This window comes from Lolium rigidum, chromosome 6, assembly GCF_022539505.1.
Source record: "Lolium rigidum isolate FL_2022 chromosome 6, APGP_CSIRO_Lrig_0.1, whole genome shotgun sequence".
Classification (NCBI taxonomy): Eukaryota; Viridiplantae; Streptophyta; class Magnoliopsida; order Poales; family Poaceae; genus Lolium; species Lolium rigidum.
Window position 1 is genome coordinate 310,587,883 of NC_061513.1, and position 25,256 is coordinate 310,613,138.

Here is a 25,256-nt window from a genome sequence, read left to right on the forward strand (position 1 = left end):
TGCTCCAGCACATGCACCCGTTGCTTCATCATTAGCATCACGCAGAATAAAGACCCACCATCTCCCTTTCGATTGACTTACGGAACAAAAGGTGCCAAAAATATTTAGGGTATGTTTGGTTTGTTGCCGACCCTAGCCTGCCAAAAAGTTTGCTGCCTATTGCATTTTGGTTTATGTTCGAGTTAGTGCCAAAATTTTGGTTGCCAATGGGTGTCCCACCATCTCTCTCACAAATTCTTGCCAAATAATTGAGTTAATGGCACCCGCAGTCACACAACTTGTTTCACATGTGCACTTAAGTCACACATGTTGCAAAACGAACTAATCGATCACACAACTTGTGAAACGTGTGCACCCAAGGTCACAAAACGGTTTGATGTCCGGCTTTTGGCAAAAAACCGGTCACGCGTTGACCACATGAGGTAGATTGGGTAGTCACAATTTACACAAACCCCCCTAATTTTTTCTCTCTGTTGAACGCGATTCAGTTTGGTCATATTTGACAGCAAAAAGAGTCATTTAACAGCCTGGAATAATTGTGTTTCGAATAAACATGCTTCGAAATAGCGCGCGACTGGTTCCGTGAAAAAAATTGACTGAACCAAGCACCTCATGTGGTCAGCGCATTACCGGTTTTTGCCAAAAGCCGGAAATCAAACCGTTTTGTGACCTAGGGTGCACACGTTTCACAAGTTGTGTGACCGGTTAGTTCGGTTTGTAACATGTGTGACTTAAGTGCACATGCGGGACAAGTTATGTGACCGCGGATGCCATTAACTCCAAATAATTGGTCAAGTGTGGGTGGAGGATTTCTTAACCAAAAAATTGGCAAGACAATTCTTGATAACATTTGGTAGGGCTAGGTAGGGCACAAACCAAACATACCCTTAGTTTAGGCTCATCCCATGAAGGAACTGTTCATGTGCCAAAGAATAGGCTTCTGGAAGGGGGTAAAAATCTGAAAGAAAAATATACAAATAACAAAGGACCTAATACAACCTACCAAAAAGTACAAATAAGAACCTATCTACCTATCTATCTTCAGCACAACATCCATCTCAATCATCCTCACTTGATCTTATGACCTGCACACAAACACAACAAAATCAATGGTTATTGTTAAATGTTGGCTTCACTTAATTGGTGAAGCCGTTTGATTTTAAATCCAAAGGTTCTGCTCCCCAGAAGAACTCCTGGAAAAAATGAAAGCATGTCTGGAGCTTTTTGTTTTGAAAACAAAGGCAACCAAGAACAAAAAGATCATTTCCATGGTATAGGCAACAGAGGCACTGATGTTTGATCAGCAGCAGCAAAGGCAACCTCTGTGAACCAACAAGATCATGAGCAACATACGCAACACTTAGGCAACATAACCATCTTAGGCAAGTTAATCATCTTAGGAAACTTAGGCAACCACTCTGAAATTCCATCTTATCAAGGCAGCAAACGAAAATACCGCAAACATTTAAATTTGATTCTTTAAAAGCCATAGAAACTTTAAACGAACATGGAAATATCCATCAGAACATTTGAAAATATGTAAAATTTAATAACAAAAGGCTCATCTGGCACTGATAAGCTAGCACGAGTAAGAATCTTAAGCCAGTGAAACTAAGCCATCACTTAAGTATCACAAACAATTATCACATATAATAGAAGCCACTTGCAATTGTCCAAACTGAGCCCTCTGACAAATTTTCAATCAGAAACCGATATGCTCAAATAGGCATACTCAAACCCGACTATAGGATAGTACATTTAACCACAGATGCAACACTCCTACACCTGAATCCAACATAGCTAGAGAGGCCGCACAAAACATTACAACACCTTAATGCCTAAATGCATGTCACTGGGGTGTAACACCACATTCACCTGGCCACACTATAAATAGCTAGCATCACAGATCACATAGCCTCACAACACGCAGTTTAGTCTAGACTGAACACACACACACACACGATCTGAGAGAGCAAGCAAGGAAGGAAGAGGCAGGAGGGGAAGTCACCATATGACCTGAGAGATCAAACAATGCACAATCAAACTCATCAGAAAATCATGCACAGTGCTTGAACTTTGTTTGATTCTGCCACAAGAATAAACAAACATTCCAAAAATGAGGTATGAGTGGATGTTAGATTTCATATGAAATTTAGTGCAAAAGATTCCTTAAAAAAACCTATGAAAATCAACAAATCAAACAACCATCATAGAAGAAAAAAATCTATAGGATTTAATCCTACAAATTTCCAATATAAATCCTTTAAATCAAAGAAGCCAAAAGGCTTTTTTACGCTACTAGTACCTACCATCTAGATTTATCATAACCATGAATTTTTTTTATTCGACTAGCTAGAGGATGGGGACGATGAATGTGCATGTCGAAACAGATGCCTCTCTGCTTGTGCAGGCCCTGCCTGACAGCGGGACTTTTTTTTTATAAGGAAGAACAACGGACTTAGCACCAAATGGAGTCTTTTTTAGGGACTAGGAAAATTGCCCGTGCGTTGCAACGGGAGAAAAACACAAAGGTGCCACAACTGAGAACTCACACCTCTAATGATGCCAATCTTTGTAATATCACAGTGCACAATTAGCGTACCTTGACCACACCCACCCACTACGTCTATTTCCTTTGTCCTAAACACCGTTGCGACGATCTCTTTGGTTGTAAGTGAATGTTCTTACCTGCAATGTTGTAGGCAAGCGATCGTCATACTAATGCTCTCCGCAGTATGGCACTCAAAAAGAGGTAACTGCATTCAAGTTTTGCATGATGTTCTACTATCGGTCTTTCAATTTGAGCTTAAATAACATTCATAAGTATGACTGGACTTGTGTATTTTGACATAGATTTGCAAGAATCGGAAGCATTTCAAATGTGGTAAAGTATTGTTTTTTTTTTGAGAAAATGTGGTAAAGTATTGTTGGTCCTTAAGAGTTTGTCTCGTAAGCTACCTTTGCAGGTAGTATTCAACAGTCTAATTAACCGTAAACCTCTATCGCTATAGCTGCAGGCCTGCAGGAATGTCCACAATATTTTTCCATATGGTAGCAGCTGTGATCACTTAAAGAAAATATACTGAATTTTCACCATGCTCCAAATTTTTGCCGGAGGCCATCGAATCCACGCTGACACAGAACATCACAAGAAAAGATGATGTCAAAATATTTTAGGAGATGTTCAACTTACAAACTGAAACCTACAAGGAAAAAAAATTTAATCATTTATAAACATTAGGAGTTGAAACAAATTTGTTGTTCAAAAGAACGGTTGCATGTATAATGTGTTTATCTACATCAATGAACGATCTCAGTAGACATAGAATTTACTAAAGAAGAAATTATGCAGCTCACATCTCTTTCTACTGAGGTAACGCACTCCTTTAGCTAACAAAAATGAGCAGGAAATACAGAGTAACTGTGGACGTACAGTACTGCGCGATAGCTGAATGAATTTTCCTGTATAATCCAGGAGAGAACTTGCTGATGTAGCAAGGATATGTTGACTTCAAGCATCCTGTCAAATATGGCCAGATGCCGCGGATTCTCTTAAATTGAATCAGGAAGTTGATTTCATGGTGATATCAAGCATGGTGTTTACAAGGCTAAGGGTTGGAAACGTGCGCACCGTTTTACACCATATACTGAGAATAACTGCAAATTCCTTCTTAGCCTCTTCGACTTTTTCGAGGAATCTCGCACTCTCTCAGGGCCGGAGCGGGCGCTGCGGGCCGCGGCGCGGGAGACGCTGGCGCTTGCGATCAAGAAGAACGCCACCCACTGGAAGCAACGCGGGAAATTCCGCGCGGTCAAGGAGGGGGATGAGAATACAAGATTCTTCCACGCTCGAGCCACGCAACGGTTCCGCCGGAACGGCATCAGGGCTCTCCTGGTCGACGGCGTCGAGGTGGTCGACCACCATGGCAAAGCCGAAGCCCTCCGTGCCTTCTACACCGAGCTGCTGGGCCGTGCGCGGCCCACCGCGTGGGCTTTCGACCTCGACGCGCTCTACGTCGGCTCTCCGCGCGTCGACGGCCAGGCCCTGATCGCTCCTTTCGACGACAAAGAAATCAAGGCGGCGATCTGGGGGATGGACCAAAACAGCGCTCCGGGGCCAGATGGCCTGGGTCCCTCCTTCTACCGTGTGGCCTGGCAGCAGGTTTCCCCTGCTCTGGGGGCGCTCTTCAAAGATTTCCGCGACGGCGTCGCCGATCTTGGCTGCATCAACAGAGCACACATCGCTCTTCTCCCCAAGGCTGATGGGGTTCTCTCCCCGAGCTCGTACAGGCCGGTGTCGCTGCATAATTGTTCGATGAAGTCCGTCTGCAAAGCCTTGACGACGCGGCTCAAGACGCAAATTGATCAGCTGATCGACGTGAACCAATCGGGATTTATGACTGGGAGAAGCATATCTGAGAATTTTGTCTACGCTACCGAGATCGTGCAATGTTGCCATCGGCGCAAAGCTCCGGCGGTGGTCCTGAAACTCGACTTCACAAAAGCCTTTGACTCGATTGATTTGGGCAGTTTGAGAAAGGTGCTCGCGGCTAGAGGCTTTCCTGACACTTGGTGTGATTGGATGGATGCTATTTTCTCCTCCTCTCTGTCAGCAGTTCTGCTCAATGGGATCCCTGGGAACTGGATCAGATGCAAAAGAGGGCTGCGCCAGGGTGACCCTCTGTCGCCTTATCTGTACCTGCTGATGGGAGATCTGCTGCAGCGGCTGTTCCTACAGGACGACATTATGCGCCACCCGCTTGTCGATGATGCGCCGTGCCTCGTCCTGCAGTACGCGGATGACACGCTGATTATCTTCGGAGCGAGCGTGGCTGCTGCGGCGCGCTGGACCAGTTTGCGCTTGCTACCGGCCTGGTGATCAACTTCACAAAAAGCACCATGGTTCCGATGCATTGTGGTGCTGATCTTGTGGAGGACATGCAGAAAGCGCTCGGTTGCAGGGTTGAGGGGTTTCCGTAGACTTATCTCGGTCTTCCGTTGACCTGTGACAAGCTCAAGATGGCTCACTTCGTTCCTCTCATTGCAAAAGTCGATAAGTATCTCTCCGGCTGGTGCTCCCTCCTGCTGTCTACCGGCGGTCGGCTCGTGCTGCTAAATGCCGTGCTGGACGCGCTCCCGTCGTACGCGATGGGTGCCCTGGCGCTTCCCCCTGCCCTTCTCAAAGCCATCGACGCGCTCCGCCGCGCCTTCCTCTGGAACGTGGAGGGGCGGGCCTCCGGTGCAAAGTGCCTGGTCGCCTGGACGAGTGTCTGCCGGCCAAAGGAGGACGGCGGCCTGGGCATCAAGAGTCTGACGGATCGGAACGCTTGTCTCCAGGTCAAACTGCTTCATCGGCTGCACTCTGGTGCCGAGTCTCCCTGGGCTGCTTGGGCGTGGAAATAGATCACCGGTCCGGTGGCCGCCGGCAAGCGCTCTAAGGCTGGAGCACACTGGGCTGCCCTTGTGGAGCTGATGCCACTCTATCGAAGCATCTCGAAGCCGATCGTGGGCGACGGGCAACGCACCAGCTTCTGGGACGATGACTGGCTTGGGATCGGAGCCCTCCGTCATACCGCGCCGGCGCTGTTCTCCCATGCTACAAAACCCGAGGCTTCTGTCGCCGCGGTGCTCGGGCGTGGGGTCAGGGAATCCTTGGTCGCCAGGCTCACCGTTGAGGCGGAGAACGAGCTGCGTCATGTCATGCGCCTCGTCGCGGCGGTTCAGCTCTCCGACGTCCCCGACTCCCGCTCGCTCGTCAGATGCTTCAAGAAGGGTGGCGCTCTGGCTGTCGGCGATCTTTACGTTCTGCTGTTGACCGGAGGGGTCACGGCCCCGTACGCCAGCTTTGTCTGGGAGAGTTATGCTCCATCTAAGGCAAAATTCTTTGCCTGGCTGCTGCTGCGCGCTCGGATTCAGTCGAGGGCGACGCTGCTCCGGAAGCACATCCTCACGGCGGATGAGGCAGGATGCGAGATCTGCGGTGAGACGCTGGAGACTGCTGATCATATCATGTTCGGCTGCCCCTTCGCAAAAACCTTCTGGTCGGCGGTTGGTTGGCCTCTGCCGGAGAGCGCCCATGTTGAGCAGCTGCACTCCTATGCCGCCCCCGCCGCTTTTGGCAAGAACACGGCATCTACCATGACTATCCTCCTCTGCTGGAACTTGTGGAAGCATCGTAATGGGGTCGTCTTCCGCCATGACCAGCCATGCCTGACCCGCCTGCTGCGTGCGTGCAGAGAAGACGCCGGCTTGTGGCGCGCGCGCCTGCCGCGGGCGATCACTGACGAGGCGGCTGCGTGGGACTCCTGCCTCCAGGGGCTCGACTAGCTCTCTCCCCTTCGCTGATGTAAAACCCCCTCTTTCCCCCTCTGATGTAAAACTCTCCATGTCTCTGCTGTACTCAGGCTTTTGAGCCACTTTGCAATGAAAAATTCAGGTGGGGAACCTCCCCCCCCGGTGAAACATTCAAAAAAAAAAAAACAATAATCCCCAAATATTCCAAGCACGGAACCGTTCCGCAATACGAAGGCTCGGGTGAATTTGTTATAGTGTATTCCTCCAGCAAGAATTCAAGGAGACTGAACTTGCACATGCCACCGCTGTTGATCGCAATTAGTGTCTCCTCCTCCAGCAAGAATTCAAGGAGACTGAACTTGCACATACCACCGTTGGTGCATGTGAATAGCTGATGGCAAACGAAGCACAATTGTTGACCTCCCGATGAAAAGTAAACAGGCTGATTCGACTTCTCCATTTTTTATTGCTTTGCTGCTCAGTGCTCACACGGACATATAGTCAACCTGAATTGAGCGCCCTGAATTCGCCGAGTTGGATCGACCAGCTGTGTGGCAGATGTAGTCGAGCACAAGCAGATGGCGGGCGGCAGCATATTTTCTCGTAGACTCCATTGCCGCGTGAAAAAGCGCTGCAGGACGCACCGATGAGCTATCTTCAAATTTGAGCGGTAGGTCGATCTGGCCATGAGGCGTGAGCACCTAAAATCCTTGACCCTGCAAAATTTCCGCCTGAGGAAGCTTCTCCGATCAACGAAGACCTCCTGGAGTTCATGTCCGCAACTTGTCGCTCTATGAGCCCACCCGAGCGACACCCACAACTCGACCTAGCCGAGCGCCTCCTTCCGTCCTCGCCTCCGGCGAAACCCAACTACAGCGAGCTCCTGCGATTTATACCTATCTCGTCGAATCGCTGGCTCGCATATCTAATAGCTTGGAACTCTGAATTTGTTGATCGGATCGATCGATTTGGTTTGATGCAGGTCAACGATGGCTCCGAGATTTATAGATTCAAAAAGACTCGGGTCCGGCCAGGATACCCGACTTTGCGTAGGATCAGTTTCCTTCACGAGACTTATTTCCCTTTTATTACGATCGGAGGAGCATCCAAGAGATCGCTTGCCAATCGTAGCTGGGTCCAACACCAATACGGCAACGTGACGCTGCGCGATGGTTGAAGCCTAAGCAATCGGGTTTTTCCGGGAATCTACGGTGCTCGTGTGGCAGGAAGCAAAAGGTATGAAGAATAGACCGTGGGACGAACAGAACTTCAGCTTCGGACGACGGACGAAAACGTACCGGCGGATGGACCAAAGCGCATTATGACGGACGAAACCAAGGAAACGTTAGCTTCTTTATTATTAGGTATAGAAATAGAAGAGCCTTTGCTTCACTAAACTTCACCTCATGTAATTTTGCTTTTGCTCCTAGGCTCCTAGCACCTGTAAGTAGAGGATATGTAAGAAGGGTGCCATGCCGTAAAAGAAGGTGCCAGATGAGAGAGAGAAAAAAAAAATTCAGGGTGCACATGAGGTGAAAACGTAGTATTTAGTGAAGAAAAACATTTTTAACCGGTATCTAGTGCACCCCTTGGGCACACTTGGATCCGCCAGTGCGAGCATCTCTAGCAGAGAGGTAAATCACCCAGCATCCCATTTGTTTTCCGGTTTTGGCTCAAAAGATGGCCGAGTCAGATTCACAAAACTCGATGCAGCATTACCCATTGCGACCATCTGCATAGTATATAAACGGGAGTGGGGAGGGATGCGGAAAACCCCACCCCGTTCCTCCTCCTCCGTCCGCCACCATTGCCGTGTCAATTGTCGCCCGCCGCCAGCCGCCTCCTCTCCTCCCCCTCTAGCTCCTCCCTCTATTTTTTAGAATAAAGGCGCTCCCGCCCAGTTCTATTTCAAATCGAAACGAAACTACAAAGTCAGGTTTCTGATTTCAGTGCTAGTCCCAACCTCACACCTCACCCAAGAGGACATCCCTTACAACTGAAACAAAAACCACTCCACAATTCCGCACATGACGGCCGCACAATTCCACCGCCCAGCAGTGGCTCCCGGTGGGCGATGAAGACCCTCGCGGAGCGGTCGACGCGCATTTTCGAACGAAGCAAGGTGGCACAACGCGCTGTCCTACCGCAACCCGCATTCGCCTGCTTGGTTCGGTCTACTGCCGAGCGCGAATGACAATGAGGCAGGGCCATCGTCCGCACCGTGAGTTCGTGCGCCGCCACTCGAGCTCGACTTGAGTCAGGACGAGGAGGGGGACAACGCTGCTCGGGAGGCGCCCCACCTTGCGATGGTAAGGCGGAACTCCGTCGCCACCGATGTGTGCGAGAAGGCGAAGTGCGCCCGGGACGCTGACGTGGAGGAGGCGCACGACATCCACTCGGACATGGCGTGTCGTGGCGGCTACGTCCTCGTCGATACTTCTCGGACTTCTCCGACGAGGACACCGTTGACGACGCCTCAGAGGACACGTGAAGCTCCGCGCTCCTCCCGCTGATGCCAAAGAAGACCCCCAAAGTCCCGGTGATGTACATGAATCCCATGCTAGCTTATTAGTGCAGTTTTTAGGAACATTTATGTCCTATTTTGCCTAAGTTTGTAAATTATGTCGAATGAACTTAGAAGAACTCGTTTAAACATCTCGCGCCAAAAATCTGAAATCACGTTTAGGGTTCATGATACGGATCTGTTCCGCCAATTCAATTTTTCACGCAGAAAAGGACAACGCAGTTAACCCATCCACTCGGGTTTAAAGTTTCATATTAGGGGTGTGCTAGACATGCTCTAACAAGGATACCCTAGCGGTGCGTTGAACAAAGATGGTTCACAAGCCCCAAGCCGTATGGCCGGACTACACCTGGGCAAAATTCGGGCCAGGCCAGGGTTCGGGCCAGGCTTTAAAAAGCCCAGTGGTAAAAAGTCAGGCCTAGGCCCGTAATTCAAGCCTAAACCTGGCCCAAATGCGCAAAAAATCGGCCCGAGAAACCTGGCCCAACCAGGCTAAAACACGCAAAAATGAAGGCCCGAGCAAAAATGAAGGCCCGAGCCCAGCCCAACGTTCGGGCTCAGATTTCAGACCCGAACCCGACCCGAAGTGCAAGCCCAAGCCCGGCACAGGATTTTCGGGCCAGATCAGGCCGTCCGGGCCAGGCTGCCCATGCCCAGCTGTAGGCCGGACGTTCCTACATTTGTGTGTAATTTGGTTTCGGGCGAGTTAGCTCGGCAGCATGATTAATGTAATGAGTCAGGTTCCATCTCAGGAACAAAAATCCCAGTTCCATGTCAAAGGGAAGCGATGTGTACATAAGAATGTGATACATATTCACTGTTTCAGTAACTGGGAGCAATGTCATCAACATATAGGTAAGCATACGGGGGTAGTACATGCAAAATTAGAAGCACTTTGCACATGCATCATGCTATCTGCATCTGATAGCCATACGCCCATACTTTGTCAGCATATCTAACGAGTAACTATTCTTGTTCGTCTATAACCTGTACAATAACCAGCGTGTTCCCTGTGCAGATTACCAGCTAAGACCTGAATATCTTGTTTTTCCGTTGTACTAGTATAAATGTTCCTTCCATGTTTGTTTGTAAAGCTGTGTCCTCCTAGTAGTATGCAGCAGCGACTGGATGTCTACTCGAACCTCATGCGCCTCTTCTTCGTGGGCGTGTCGTGCACCTGCGTCTTCTCACCGTACATCCGCACCTGCAGGTTCTCAAAAGCTTCCGACACCGCTTCGACCTACAACCGAGATTTGGGTGGTTTTAACGAAATGAAACTGGTGTGTGATGTAACTGATTGTAGCTGCATGTATGTTTTCTTCACTCACCAGCTCTGGTTTTTTAGCATACACTCTGACGATTCTGTCTTGGTTGCAGGCAGGCAGCAAGTGGCTGACCCGATCCTCGTTTATCGTGAACTTCTCCTCGCACCCGGAATCCTGGTGTGACAACAGTTCTACTTAGACCCGGTGGAAATCATGCATATCTTCATTGTCAAGGAATAATCACCATAATTATACAAGATGGGAAGGGAATTGTAGTTACCTTGAAGAACTTGACCCTGCGGAATGGTCGTTATGCATGCCAAAAGGAAGCAACTAGTTAAAACTTGGAAGATTATGCATGCCTAAATCAATAGCAGAGTCTAACGAGTGGTCAAGCATCAAAACCTTTCAAGGGGGTTGTCCCTCCCACGCGTCAAATCAATCTTAACATTGCTGACCGCGACGTCTTCTTCCTTCAGCAGCACCTTAGATGATTTCTGAAGAGAGGAGAGATTGAAAACAGTGAGCTTGTATAATTTCAGAGACGTTAGGTCATAGCGCTCAACTCAAATGAGTGAAGTAGACTTGAACCTGGGAACAAACTATGTCTTGTGCAGTTATATCCTTGAAATGCTCCAGTTTATCTTTTGGAACAGAATATTGATTGCAGAACTGCAAATCAAAACAATTTAACTGAATCAACAAGTACAATACCACAACATAACTGTGATGATGCACATCATGTAAGTACGGTACAGAACAATATTAAACATTCCTAGGAGTCTGAAAAGTAAGTAAAAAACTAATCTAGTTCAATATTGGCAAATTATTCTATCAATAAAATATTCCTAGAAGAATATTTAGCAATAACAGGGGTGCAGATGCTGTCTATGCAATCTGCAATGTTATCCAGCGTTGCACAGGAATGTACCTAAAAGCTTTCCACAGAGGCACCAACTCACTTCAAAACCTATAGCAGTCAACATTATCCAGCGCTACACATACATGTGCCCAAAAGCTTTCCATGAAACCTTTCGGTTTGACAGGCAACAACTCACTTCAAAAGCTACAGCAGTCAATGTGTCTGCCAACTCCACGTACAAAGACCAGCAAAATAAGCAAAACAACGAAACGTTGACTAAACGAACACACAGGAACTGTTAATTGTTGCTTGCAGCACTTAATAGAATTTCATTTTACCTGACAATTGTCATATGGAGTTAATGAATGAGCAACATTCTTTTTTTTTTAGAAAGAATGAGAAACATTCTAATATACTCCCTCTGTTCCACAATTCTTGTCGTGGTTTTAGTTCAAACAAGAATTGTGGAACGGAGGGAGTAGCATGTGCATTACTATAAGATCAACAGTTTTAGCACAAAAACTTGTGAGAAGCCTGAAAGAAAAGACAAGAACAAACAATAGAACAAATTTGCAACGGAAAGGACTGCTACCTTGTAGAGCTGTCTTCTGCGAATACGCTGAATGATTTCTTTTGCTTTCTTCAGTTCATCGTTTGGAGCAGTCTCAATGCTTTTAACAATTGTGTCATCTAACTGGAAACGGCAGAGTTCTAGAGTTAAGAGGGATAGATTAACAGAAGAGGCATTAACATAGCCCAAAAAAATATTAATCTAGCAGCAAACCTTCCAAAATTCCTCTGGGTCTTCTGCATGCAAGGCTATTCCCAAATAATCATTAGCCTCAAGAAGTGCATCCACAAGCATCAGTTCAACAGCCTAAAGATTGAAGACTGTTAGAAGCAGACCAATCATTTATGAGAAGAAAATGTACCGGAAAGTGTAGATAATGGGAATCCTATTTTGGGGGTAAAACAGCAAACAGTATAATTGGTGATGCAACGGAAAGGACAAGTAAAAATGAGAAAGCAACATAAAAGAGTGATGCGACAAATCAAAAAATGAGATCACGATAGAAAAAATATTTTATTTATAGCTAAACTGAATCAACATGAGAACTTGAAAAGCTTCATCAAACAAATTTCACGGCAAAAAATGGCAACCCCACTTTAACGATCTTCTACAATACCCTAGTATGACCAACAATAAACACTGTTTATGGGAAAGTCCTCGTGTTGCTGTAGCACAATTGTTTAGACTTAGTTGTGGCTTTTCTCTTCATTGGTCTATATGATTTAACCATTATATCATTTTCATGTAATGAGAGAACAATGTGTTAAAGAGTTGGAGAACAGAAGAATTACAAAGAAGAATATGTACCTTTACTTTGGCATGGGTATAGACAGTCCGATGCAGATCAGCACGTGTGGTAAACAATTTATGGACGCTAAGATCTATAATTCCAAGGGGAGTTACATATTAGGTACTTTTGAAGAAAAAAAACGAGATCAATGTTTAAACTTACATAGATGAATACTGTTATATAGTACACCTACAATCTTTGGCAGGGTAGCATATTTCATCACCCATCACTCGCATGCCTTGTAAAAGCCTGCAAAAAAAATGGTGATAAGCCGCAAGAAATGATAATAAGTGTGGTAATAATGGAAGTTTAAAAGACTTCACATGAATTTTCCAGAAAAAAAAAGACAAGACACATTTAACTAGCTTGAGTTCAGTAGCAAATCACAATATGCACAACTTCATAACACCATTATTCTGGAAGTTCAACAAACAATTATTTAGCCATGTCTGACATAAGATATTGAAAATACAAGGGGCATTTGATCTAAAAGTTCTCATATCAGCTAGCTAATGTTGGAAAACACATTTCTTTTATGTACAGAAAAAACATGCAAAGACAGTCATCTTATTAAAGGGAAATATAGGTCTGTGAGAATATAGGGAATAAGTAGTTCTGCAGCTGTTACCGTTACTAGTCCTTTTTATTATCAGAGATCAAAGTCTAGCTAAAGATATACAAATTGGCAAGTATTGTTCAAGTGCCGATGATCAAACTCACAAGTAGCATTTCTTGTCAATAAATAAACGTTGCCAATCATTTTTCTGACATAATCTGTAATCGCCATAATCATGTATTCTACACAAAATTATCTGGGGGATGCCAGTGTGTCACAGCAGTGCAGACCTTGGAATTCTCGTGTTTCTATTCTTAACAAGGTCAAAGAGGCAATTGGGCAAAAGAAGGTTAGCACATTTGATGGCAAAGTATACCTCCAGTGCTGGAAATTGCTCCCCAGGCCACATGCTCTGCTATCGCGGTCAATGTAGTCGAACCTGCACAGTTATTCTAGCTTATATCATAAACAGATGGTTGTAGAGACAGTGATCAGCCTATACATGAATGCAGAAGTACAATGTAAAGAATGCCCTTACTTGTCAACATCTATACCATTGCGGCCATTAGCAACAATGTCGTAAAGAAAACGCTTCTCCTTCGCACCCTGCGATGAAACAAGCTTCATTTCATCCAACTGAAGAAACCTATTTTCAGTCGAACAGATAATTACAATGACAGGAGAGAACAAGATACATACCTCCGTTGTGGAGAACTTAGAGCTTGCAATTATCATTTCCTGCAGAACATTTTTTAGAAGGTTAGAGTTTGGTACAGCAAAGCACATCATGCTGTTCTATACACGATAGGGTATCCTAGACAAATGGGTCTCATCTTCGACTGCTGTAGGTTTTTCATTTTATTTTCTATAATAGTATTCCCTAGAGATGGCAGATTCCACATTGAACATTTCTATATAAGACTTAGAAGTCATAGTACTTCAAAAATGCAATGAAAGTTGGTTTGCGCTCTCATAAGTGCTGAAAGTAAAGCTTACCTTGACAATTTTCAGATAATCAGGTTCAATATCTATTGCATGTTTATCAACAATATTGTTCAGCAGCAGTGCAGACATATGTTCATGGGACCTGAATGAACAAATCAAAAAGTTCTAATTAAGATCAACCAAAATCTGAAGATATCTAACAGATTAGCAGTCATGTGGAAATTCAGATATGTGGGTTTAATCAATGATCATGCTAAGTTATGCCAGACACATGACAACGAATGCCTCGTAACAAGGGATCAAAAGCTGTCAACAGGCAAAACCTTGACAACTAAAGCACATTTATAGTAACTTAAAATTTAGAAAATAATAATTATGAACAGCATATATGAAAACAGAATCACCATTTTGATGTTGATCCTGGATCAACACGAGGAAGAAATTCATGCTCAAACAAATGACTGAAGGGGCCATGTCCAATGTCATGCAGGAGACCTGAACCGAATAATCGCAAAGATTATTAATATGAGAATTTAGTGGAGCCACACAGTTAAGAACACCAACCTGCTAGTTTCACAGTTTGCACATCTACACGGTCAATGCCAAGCTCTTTTCCCTGGTGATTGCAAAAATGCATAAGCTTCTCCGTTACTTTACAGAAATTGTCACTTGGCAGTATATATTAGCAAGTATGTGTTTAATGGTACAAACCTGGTTCATTTGAAGATGTTGCATAGCTTCCCCAGCAAGCTGATAAACACCTAGTGAATGTTCAAAGCGCGTGTGGACAGCACCAGGATACACCAGATACGTAAGACCTGAAAAGCATAGAGCATGTTACACAAACATCAATATGTATAGTGTAAATCCCATCAGAATTTGATTTACCATAAGAGAAGATCACGGATCTATTCGTTTTAGAAACAAAATTTAAGAACACCCAAATGTCCATCCAAATCATATACAGTGAACACTGGTGCACAAAGAAGTAAATAGTTGACTCAAAAAAAAAAGTAGCAATGCACTCTCATTGTTCACTGGACAAATTATAAACACAATCATGAAATTGTTGCAATCATAGCTTTCATTGTCATGGGTGAGCGTAACATTAGCTATAGGCATGAAACCTGTAGGCTAAAATAATTAGTATGCACACTATATGACTAACAGCCGATTTGACCATATACACACTATAGCTGCAGCTAAGGAAACAGTTCTCTGAGATGAAACTACATTGATGAGCCCTTAAATTTTCTTAACTAGGACATAACGAATATAAGATATGGGACTCCATTTGGAGTTCTGCCACTCCAGCAACGTAGAATGCAGAGGTTCCAGGATGGGTTCTCAAGTGTAGGAAGCAAACTCACCAAGCTGTTTCAGATCCCGTAACCTCTGGAATTCCTCTGTATCCACAAATTCACAGGCCAACTGCATATCAGAAGAAGCAATTGTTATTAAAGAAAAATTAATAGTTCAAGTAACTGAAATTATCTAAGTCTTCAATAGTTCAGAGTTCAGTACACAAAAATTTAGAAATAATTAGAGATGATCAGATGCAGATGATTAACCACACATCCAAATAACCTATTGCAAACAATAACAGCCATATACTAGACTGCTGGGTCAATAAGAGGGTTTTTGTTTTCAGAAAAGATGCAGCAGGTGCTATGTTCTACTTGTAACAGATGCAGAGCATTTAAACTAAAAATGGAAGCCAGCTATCCAACAGCAAGAACACGAAGGCAGTATGAAATACTGTTAAATGTTACTAAAACTGATCCAATGCTACTGACATCATGTACAAATGCTCTTTAGTCTTTACATAGTACTCAAATTCAGGAAACTGAAATGCAGAAGTCCCTATGCAAATTGCTATCCATGGTAGAAAGTAAAAGGGAACCAGTATAGCTTAAATATGAGCCAGTCAAGATAAATTCATCATCCACATTAGAATGGACGTTACAAAATGCCATAAGCACCTGGTGCAGCACACGGGAGTAAATGCAGTGTAGTACAGTAAAATACTGAAACATTCCAGCCAAAAATAGCGATGAAGTGAAATGCCTGAAGTGTTTTACTCCCAACAATACCCTTTACCATCTGTGCTGATCCTCCTGTAGCTTGTACTAGTATAATCCATGTTTAATTAACTAGTACAGGCTAGTACTTGGAAGCCCCATGTTAACCCAAACACTAATAAACAAACAAGCCAACCAAGGCTTATTATTACCCCCATAATACCTGTCGCTCTCAAAGTTGACCTGACGCATAACATTCTCCAGTCGAATTTTAAAACGCTGCAGCACATGTGTGGCTAAATACGCATTTGATACGCCACAACTATGCAGACATACTCAAATTTGAAGAAGAACAAATGGCCCATGCGCAGCTAGTAGTACTAGCTACTAATAGATTCAGAGCAAATAAAATGCAAGACCATGGTAGTATTTTTTTTTTTTTGCTTGTTTGGTCGACCACAACAAACGAACCAGCATATCGAGGGTGAGCAAAACTGCTCAGATATCGGATGAAATCGCAGTATATAAACTACAGCAGGATCAAACAAACATATACAGATTGCATAGCGAATCACATACTGCACGATTTCTGATCGGATGCTAGCAAAATATATAACAGTTAATATGAACTGCTGGGTCAACAAGCTGAGGCTTTTTTTTTTCAGAAAAGAATCAGCAGGTTAATGTTCTACCAGGTAACACATGCAGAGCACTGAAACTCAACATGGAAACCAATTGGCCAACGGCAAGAAGACGTAGGCAGTATGAAATCCTGTTAAATGTTACTGAAAATCGATCCAATGCTAGTGCCATCATGTACAAATGCTCTTCAGTCTTTGCTGAGTACTCAAACTCAGGAAACCGAATTTCTCAACTAGTATGAGCAGAAAGTAAAAGGGACCCAGCATAGCTTAAATATAAACCAATTGAGACTAATTCATCATCCACATTACTAGAATGTACGTTACAGATTTCCATAAGCACCTGCTGCACCACAACAGGAGTAAATGCAGTGAGTGTAGCACAGTGAAGTATCCACCAAGCCAAAAATAGCCACGAAGTGAAATGCCTAAAGTGTTGTACTCCCACAATACCCTTTGTTAGCTGGGCAGATCCTCCTGTAGCATGTTAAATTAGTAGTACTTGGAAGCCGCATGGCATGTTACATCCCAAACACATTAGGACTAAACAAGCCAATCAAGCCTCTTATTAACTAGTACCCCCATAATACATGTCGCTCTCAGAGTTGACCTGACGCGTAACATTCTCCGGCGGAAAGCAACTCCATGGAATTTTAAAACGTAACGGCACATGCGCACTAGCAATGGTACGCCACGGCAACGCAAACATGCTACTAATCAGATGTTTGTTCCACCGCAACAAACGAACCAACCAACCAACCTATCGAGGGCGGGCAACTGCGCAGCAAACGAACAGACTACAGCAGGATGAAACAAACAGCGGTAACAGTTTTCATACGGAAACGCATACTGCGCGATTTGTGGAACCGAACGGTGGTGAAAATCTGGGGACAAGCGTGACGACGAGGCCCGGAGCGCTCCAGTGCGTAATCCCGAAACCCCAATCAGCCGAAACCGACGGGTTACTCGGCCGAACAGAAACCCCAATCAATCAGTCCCACCAGCCGCCGCAACAGAACAAGAGGAACAACCGCAATGGTAGCGACGCGACGGGAAGGGATGTGGAGGAGAGGAGAGGATAAGGGGCAGGAGGCGGGGAATGACTCACCGGGTCAAGCGAGATGTTGCCGTGGAGGTTGTCGAAGACCTGCTTGGTGGAGAAGCGGTCGTACTCGCCGTACGGGCGCCTGGCCGCCGGAGGCCGCACGACCACTGCGGGCTCATCCCCGTCCGCGGCGGCGGCGGCGGCGGCTGCGCAGTACTCGCCCATCTCCCCCGCCTTCCTCTCCGTGGAACCCCGCAACCGAAGTTCTGGAAGGTTCGAGGCGTGCTCCCGCGTGCAGGCGGCGGCCGAGACAGGTGGGCGTCGTGGGGTGGGGGTTGGAGGAGGGATGGGCAACGGGGAAGAGGGGCTTGGATTAAATAGCCAGAGATTGGGAAGGAGCAGAAACTGCAATGGAAGGGGAGATTTAATTTGTTAATCGGGGGTTACGTTCGGATTAATGATCCGTTGGCGCGGGGCCAAATTTTCACATGTTTCTCTCGCTCTGCGGTTATTTTTTCCTTTTCCACGGTGCCCTTTACTTGTTGGCTTCTGTTGGGTTTAGAATCGCTGGATGGCACGTGGGGCCAGCACGTTTTTTGGTCCCACCTGTCGGTGAGAGGTTGGGTGTGAGGAGACGTGACGCCGTAGCAAGGGAAGGCACAGGACGGTACAGGGAAGGGAAGGGAACGCACTGGACCGTCCAAAGAATATTCTATTCTCATTTCTTACTCCATCTACGACTCTAGGTCATGTTTGGTTGGTTCATCTCAAAAGAAAAAGAAAAAAAGGTCATGTTTGGTTCCACACACGGTTGAGTTTGCCCTACTACTACTGTTGCTTGTTTTAATAGTTGATGATGGAGCAGTACCGCATATGCCATTTACCTGGAACTGGAATGGAGCACATGCTTGATCTGTTGCACATGTTGGTAATGGTATGCCACCCCTTCCCCAACATGATGTGAACTGGTACTAGCAAAAGCACATGCAACCTTACGCGTTGAGAAGAATCAACGAAAGTTCTTAAGCTTTTTTTATAAATTAAATAAAAGGACTTTCTGATGACACGGTAACAGTGTTCACACCCCCTTCCCCGTGGCTGGCGTTTAGGCCCATATTGTAATGCGGTCTGGTGCTGCAAAGCTCGACTGAGATTTCACAAGAGTCTCACTTGTAGTATAATTTGTAGGTTTTGGTTAACAAAAATTTACACTGGGGAACATGAATTATAGTAAAGTGGGATTTATGTGGGATCACAATTGACACCATAGTGATGCATGGGAGCCATGGTCTACCGAAAGAGGTCCTGTGCTCGGTGGTCGGTGCTGAGTGTTGGTTGGCAACTTGGCATACAGGACCACGGGGCAGCTCCGGGCAACCCTACATTGACATCTTTTCTTTCGGATGCTTTCTTCACAAAATATTTCGGCTATGTTTCGATGTAATTTTTTGCGGCATCCATTATAAGGATATTCTCTTCAGCCCTAAATACTTATTATTGCATATTTAGTTAAAATTTAGAGCAAAACCTATCTAGATTCATTAATCATACGTATGATAAGGATTTAGAAATAGGAAGAGTTGCCTATAACAATATTTGTTTAATATGGCATTTTCAGATTACCGGACTTGCCTAGAACCAGAGTTATCTTGTAGCGAGAGCGGAGGAAGCACGCAAAATTGCTGCCAGTGACGGAGCTAAATGTAGTCTATGATGTCAATTGACATTACAAAAAGCTAATCAGCACCATAGTATCAAATAAAATAGTTTTGACCCTAAAAGTACGATCCCTGCGTCCATAAATATCTGACTCAACTATATCTAGATGTATTTTAGTTATAGGTACATTTCAATATAGAAAAAGTCGAGACATTTATTTTAAGACGAATGGGTACATAATAACCTTACTAGTATCATCTATAACTTACGTTGTCTCAACTTTATCTAGATGCGGATGTTTCTAGATGAATTTTGAGCTTTTGACATCACCTGCTCCTAATAACAGCTCCGAAACTAACAGGTGCATCACCCCGGTCAAAATGAAGCAAAAAAGCTAGTCGGTTCCACTAGGCCCTTCCCCAACTTTGACCAACTCCATACGAAAAAGTAGTAGCATTTCTGACACTAAATTAATATTGCTAAATTTATCTTGATATGTAGTTCAGTAATTTAGTAATTTAATGTCATGTATTTTCTTATTTTTGTGTAAACATTTGGTCAAATTAAAAAATATTTGACTCCCAAAAAAGGAAAACCCGCGTACACTTATTCGCAGACGGAGGAAGTACCTATGATGATGACCTAGTTTATCGGACATGCCTTCGGTTCGAATTTTAAAATTACGTCTAGTTTGTCAAGTTGCAGATTCGAAAATAATTAATTTTACTAAGAATGTTGTTAGTTTTTAAAATTTAGATTTGAAAATATGTGCATACACAATTATCTCGAGTAAGTTTTGGAATCCTAAAATTTACTCTATTTGCATTCATATATCACAACAGAAATTAGTGAACACGGTCACAACTTTAAGTGTCCAAAATTCATGTGACGCCGCCCATGTTAGATACACTCGCTAATTCATGCCAGCTACGATATTTCTTTTTTTATTGTTGATTAGAAAATCAAACATATAGATTTGTCTCGAGAAGTATTTTTAGAATCTTATAAGGTTCTTTATTAGCGTTCAAACATCACGGTAGAAATTAGCGTGCAATTCACAATGTTACTGTCCTAAATTCATGTAACGACAACCATGTTATATACACTCGCTTTAGTTGCAATTGTGGGATTTAGGACCAGGTGCATGGCACAAAATGCGAATGGGATCTGGAACCAAGAGATTAGAGTAATTTGTTACTGGGTTTATGCCTAGATTTTGGTCCCAAGCGTGTGGCATGCTGTTTTTAGTTTCAGATAATGTGTTGGGCATTGTCTCGATCCAGAGAGTTTGTTTGTGATGAATATAGGATACACAAAGAGTAGTGGTTTATATATAGCAGAAGAGATTTTTTTTTACTCCATACACGGCAGGTCACGTGCAGGTTTGTGCATGTTTACGCCGATGATTTTCTGTTTCAATATTTGTGTGACACATTTTCCGCAAAGTATTCATTGCGCTTGACGGTTTGAGTTTGTCTGGACAGATTGAAAACACAGTGTGCACGAGACAATCGTCCTAGCAGAAGGAGCAAAGCAGATTTCTCTTTCTTGCAACGGTCATTTCCAAGATACTTTTTGTAACCATTTTTTGAAGTTGTACACTGAACAACTTTCAAATTACAAAATGAGAACATCTCAAATTTTTTTACAGAATGTGAATTGTCTTGTAGTGGCAGTAGTTGGCGGAGGGAGCACGCAACCCTTGTGCATGAGGGCATCTTCAGAACGCGCAAAAGTGGTCGCGAGCGTCCGTTTGCGTCGCCCCGAGGACATATTTTGTCCGCTCGTCCGTTTGCGTCTGGGTGTGCTCCCACCGGTCCGGCCCATTTTTTGAATTGCAAGTACAAACATTGAAAGTAGTACATAAAAATGCATAAAAACTATACAAAGTAGATCTATAAGCCTAGACTACTTGCTTCCTGACGGGCCGGCACCGTCGTTGCGTCGTTCCGTCGCCTGCTTCTTCGCCGCCTCCCGCGCGGCCGCTATGGCTCGGTGCGCCGCCGCGTCCTCTTGCAGGCACTGCTCCAGCCTCGCGTTGGCGGCCTCGTCCTTGAGCGTCTCGAAAGACTCGACGAGGGCCCGTCGCTCCGCCGCCTTCTCCTCCGGTGTCGGCGCATCGGGGTCATCGGATGACCAAGATATCTCCGAGTCGGAGTCCTCGGCCGCAGCCGGCAGCCGCCAGCCTCGCGCTGTTCCAGCCTCGGCGTCCAACGTCGCGTGGCTCCGCCATCTCCTCCCGTGCTTCCTTCTCCGCTCCGCCCGTGGCCGCAGCGTCCCCGACCGGGTGGAGGAGATCGGTGCTATCTTCGGAGTCGAACTCCTCGGAGGAGCTCGACGCCGGAGGAGGTGGATTGGGAGGTGAAGGTGGAGGTGGAGGCGCGGCAGCCCGGCCGCGTCCGGCGCCGCTCATGGTGGATCTCGCTTGAGAGGAAGCGGCGCTACGGCTAGCCGGCGGCTAGGGTTTGTGGGGTGGGGATGAGATGCTCGCGCCCTCGTATATATGCGCGGAGGCAGTGGCGACGGCCGCGCCACGCGTGGCATCGCCATTACTACGTGCGCAGAGGTAGGCGACGGCCGCGAGCCACGCGAGGCATCGCCATTAACGCGGCCGCGATTGACGCCTCGGCGCCGCATCGGCGGAGAAGACGCATCGACCGCCGCGCACGCTCGCGGAAGCCGAGGCACGCCATTAACGCAGCCGGCAGGCGGCTGCAGCCGCGCCGCCCGGAAGTAATGCCGCGGAAGACGAACCCGCTGTGCCGGCTGCCGCGCGGGCTCCGCGCGAGGACCGAGCGGACACTCGGAGCGAGCGCGAGCGCCCGCGGAGACGCAAACCTGGCGCATATTTGGGCCAGGTTTGCGTCTCTGCGGACGGCCCGGTCACTTTGCGTCGCCCAGCTGGAACAGGCCCCAGACGCATTTCCGGTCACGGCGGACACACAGCGTCCGTTTGCGTCGCGCCGGTGGAGATGCCCTGACCCCGGTCAGAGGAAGCACCGGCGACGGTGAGTCGGTCTCCGTGGGGCCAGGCTGCAGGCAAAGCTAGCAGCTTTTACATTGCGTTTACTGCCTGCCATTGCTCCACTTCCATTTTGCTTGCCATTCTTCCAAACTACACTCTGCATTTCTCTTCTTTTCCATCTCCCCTAATCTCAGAAAAACAGAGAGAAGCGGCGCGGCGGCGGCGGCGGCCATGGCGGGAGAGGTGACCAAGACGGAGCTGGGGAGCGTGCTCAAGTGGGCGATGCTCGCCCAGAAGAACATCACCCTCCAGTGCGACCGCCTCCTGCAGCTCCGGCGCCGGCTGCAGCAGCAGGTGAAACCCAGCGAGGTCAACCTCGCAGCCCGGCTCCGGGAGCTCGCGCTTGACCTCGAGCACACCAACCCCGCCTTCGCGGCGGGGCTCAACGATCTCGCCGCCACGCGAATGGACCTCGCCGTCGCCCTCAAGCACGTCGAACTCTACCCCGAAATCTTCCAGGTCTACCACGTCGGCGTCCAGGCCGGCGTGCGTTTCATCTGCACCTGCCTCCGTCTGGCGGCCGAGAACGGCGCCCGCGTCGACCTCGACCTCAACCCCGCCTTCTCCTCCATGCCCGACGAGCAGCTCTACGACGCTTTCGTCGCGCGGCGCCTCCCCGCGCGCCCGACCACCCAGACGGAGGCCCTCTACGCCATCCAGCTGGCCCGGGAGCACCACCTCCCGCGCTGCATGGAGCTCCTCACCGGCATCAGCCCGACTTCGGACGGCAGCAGCGAGGACGAGCCGGTCGCCGCCGCCACCGAGCATCTCGCCAAGACCGACATCTTGGACCCTGCCCCGGCCGCCGACGCAACCACCGGCGAGCCCCCTCAGGCGTCGGCCAAATGCGGCGTGGACGTGGACAAGGCGAGCGACTACCTCGACCGCGCGTGCACCCTCTGGAACCTCGCCGTCAACCACATCGACCTTGCCGTCGCCTTCATCTCCAGCTTCCTCGAACCCAAGGAGGTCGCCAGCCTCTCCGACTACACCGACAGAGTCGCCCACGATACAACTCTGAGGTACTGCTACTATATCTGATGTGTATTTGCATGAATCAATCCATTCATCTAACCAGCAATTCATTTCGCTCCCTCGCTGCAGGACGGACCGTATCACCGACGTGGCCTGGTCGAGGATGCCAAGTGAATGAAGTGATCCCTGCCATTGTTGATCGTCCAAGCCAAGCTATCATCAGCCGTTTAATTTTCTAGTAGATGCAACTTCAGAACTTCAGTTCCGTTCGGCTAGATTAATCTTCTGTTTCCTAGCTAGTTTAATTTCTCCAAGACCGTGGCTACCCCTTAATTAGTTTGGTAACGTAATGTAATGGTGTACCTACATCTATCTGTGTTGGAGGATCGAATTGTAGCAGCCCAGTTCTGAACTGTGATATCGGAGGTGTCATGTTTTGATCATGCTTTGTGATGCTACTTGTTTTGATTCTAGGATACCAATCTAATCGAAATTCATCCCATTTTTAGCAGTACACTATTATTCTGTAGTATTCTTGTTGTGATCCACGGTCGTCACCAAGAAACTCATGAATTGCGTACCGCGTATCATGTTGAATATAGATCTCTGTTTGCATTGCCAAGAAACAAACATGTCACCTGAGCACAACAATTGCACGATTGAGAGCAACACTCCTCTCGATCTTATTGTAAATCCACAATCGTTGAAGAAACTGCAACTAATGACAACAGTTGTTAATCCCATAGAAGAAGGGGAAACGTCCATATAAATCCAAAGAAGAATATTGATTAAAGAAAACAAACATATCTCATGAGATTTTTTCTTAGCTTTTGTTGCACTGCCGACTGGAATTTATATAACACTAGATGATTCTCCGCGCGTTGCAGCGGGATCGTAGGAACTTATAAGTTTATGACAATTGTATGTGGTATAATATAAATGAAGACAAATTGCAAACTGAGAAAAGAATAAAGGACGTTCTGAGTCTTGTGACACGTTACAAATCATAAGTAAGCACATACTAAGTAAGTTCACTTGTGCTAAGTATAACAGATCGGTTCACCGGTTCATCTAAGTAGCACCAATATTAACATTTAATTAGCCGAATGCTGCCCAAGTGGGCAAAAAAAAGGATTAGTCGACATAGCAGGCTGGATGCACTTTATGAGTATGGACATTAGAACATGGTTATTGATATCTAAATACTAAACAATGCTACATAAATACCTGGTCTGTAGTAACAACCCAATGGTTACCAGGAAGAATAGAAGAACATTTTATCATATTTGAATTTCAGACAATGAAAACATGCTGAAAATGGGCTTTCAAATATCAGATGCATGCTTGACATGTAGTAGGTATCTGAGTTCTAACTTTTGCCACACAAAATGGAAGCTGCATAACACAAAAAATGGACCAGTACTGATGTGCTTAAGAATGATAAAAATTAAAGGCATGACATCTAGGAGGTATCTGCGTTCTAATCATTGCCACACAAAATGGGAACGGCATAACACGAAATAAAAGGAATCCTTACAGACTTTAGAATGATAAAAGGCTTCTCTGACATAAGTGGTACAGAAAAAAATCGTACGATGATTATTCATAATATTACATACACAACTTGATTGTATTTTGGCGATTATAAATCAACATACATTATGCGTAATTGAGGACAATGTTACCTTTCTATACATCAGAAGGTTTCATGGAAGGAAATATGAAATAAATTAGAGAACATACCAGTTGCGGCAGAGGTTTATCTGGGTTGCGTATGCACATTCCAGTGGGAAATGAATTATCAAGAAAATAAGGACAAACTTTCAAGGGTCCTGATTGATGTTACTCCGGACTTTGGAGTATGGAGTATCAGATTTGTGATCTGATATTGAAGAAGAATAAGATCAAGACAAAATGCATGTGCAGTGAGTGAGTGAAATGCCCTTGCACGCTGCCTCACACCTCTGCACATATCAGCGGTTGACGACCATCTAGTGGGTTGCCGACTTGCTGTTAGCGACGAAATTCTTTCAGCGGATGCAACGCCTGTAAAGTAATTAGAAGAGGTAATAAAATCAGGGAT

General features: G+C 46.0%; 1 protein-coding gene across 1 annotated transcript; it reads right to left on the bottom strand.

The window, feature by feature from the left end:
- Window positions 1-9,610: 9,610 nt before the first annotated feature.
- On the bottom strand, window positions 9,611-22,371 carry LOC124664581 (deoxynucleoside triphosphate triphosphohydrolase SAMHD1 homolog). The gene is made up of 19 exons (XM_047202064.1): window positions 22,244-22,371; window positions 18,399-18,459; window positions 15,178-15,238; window positions 14,519-14,625; window positions 14,372-14,423; window positions 14,212-14,302; window positions 13,859-13,949; window positions 13,562-13,600; window positions 13,401-13,468; window positions 13,239-13,301; window positions 12,500-12,555; window positions 12,324-12,397; window positions 11,730-11,822; window positions 11,538-11,639; window positions 10,675-10,755; window positions 10,489-10,580; window positions 10,364-10,379; window positions 10,147-10,257; window positions 9,611-10,058 (listed from the first exon to the last, which is right to left on the bottom strand). The coding sequence occupies exons 1-19, from the start codon at window positions 22,369-22,371 to the stop codon at window positions 9,951-9,953; spliced, it is 1,494 nt and encodes a 497-aa protein (XP_047058020.1). The 3' UTR covers window positions 9,611-9,950.
- Window positions 22,372-25,256: the final 2,885 nt, after the last annotated feature.

Coding starts and splice junctions, on each gene's coding strand:
- LOC124664581 (XM_047202064.1), bottom strand. CDS start 22,371: ATGGCCGCCGCCGCCGCCGCGCCGCTTCTCTCTGTTTTTCTGAGATTA. Junction 13,601..13,858: donor ATTATCTGAAAATTGTCAAG/GTAAGCTTTACT, acceptor AATGTTCTGCAG/GAAATGATAATTGCAAGCTC. Junction 11,640..11,729: donor ACCCAGAGGAATTTTGGAAG/GTTTGCTGCTAG, acceptor TGCCGTTTCCAG/TTAGATGACACAATTGTTAA.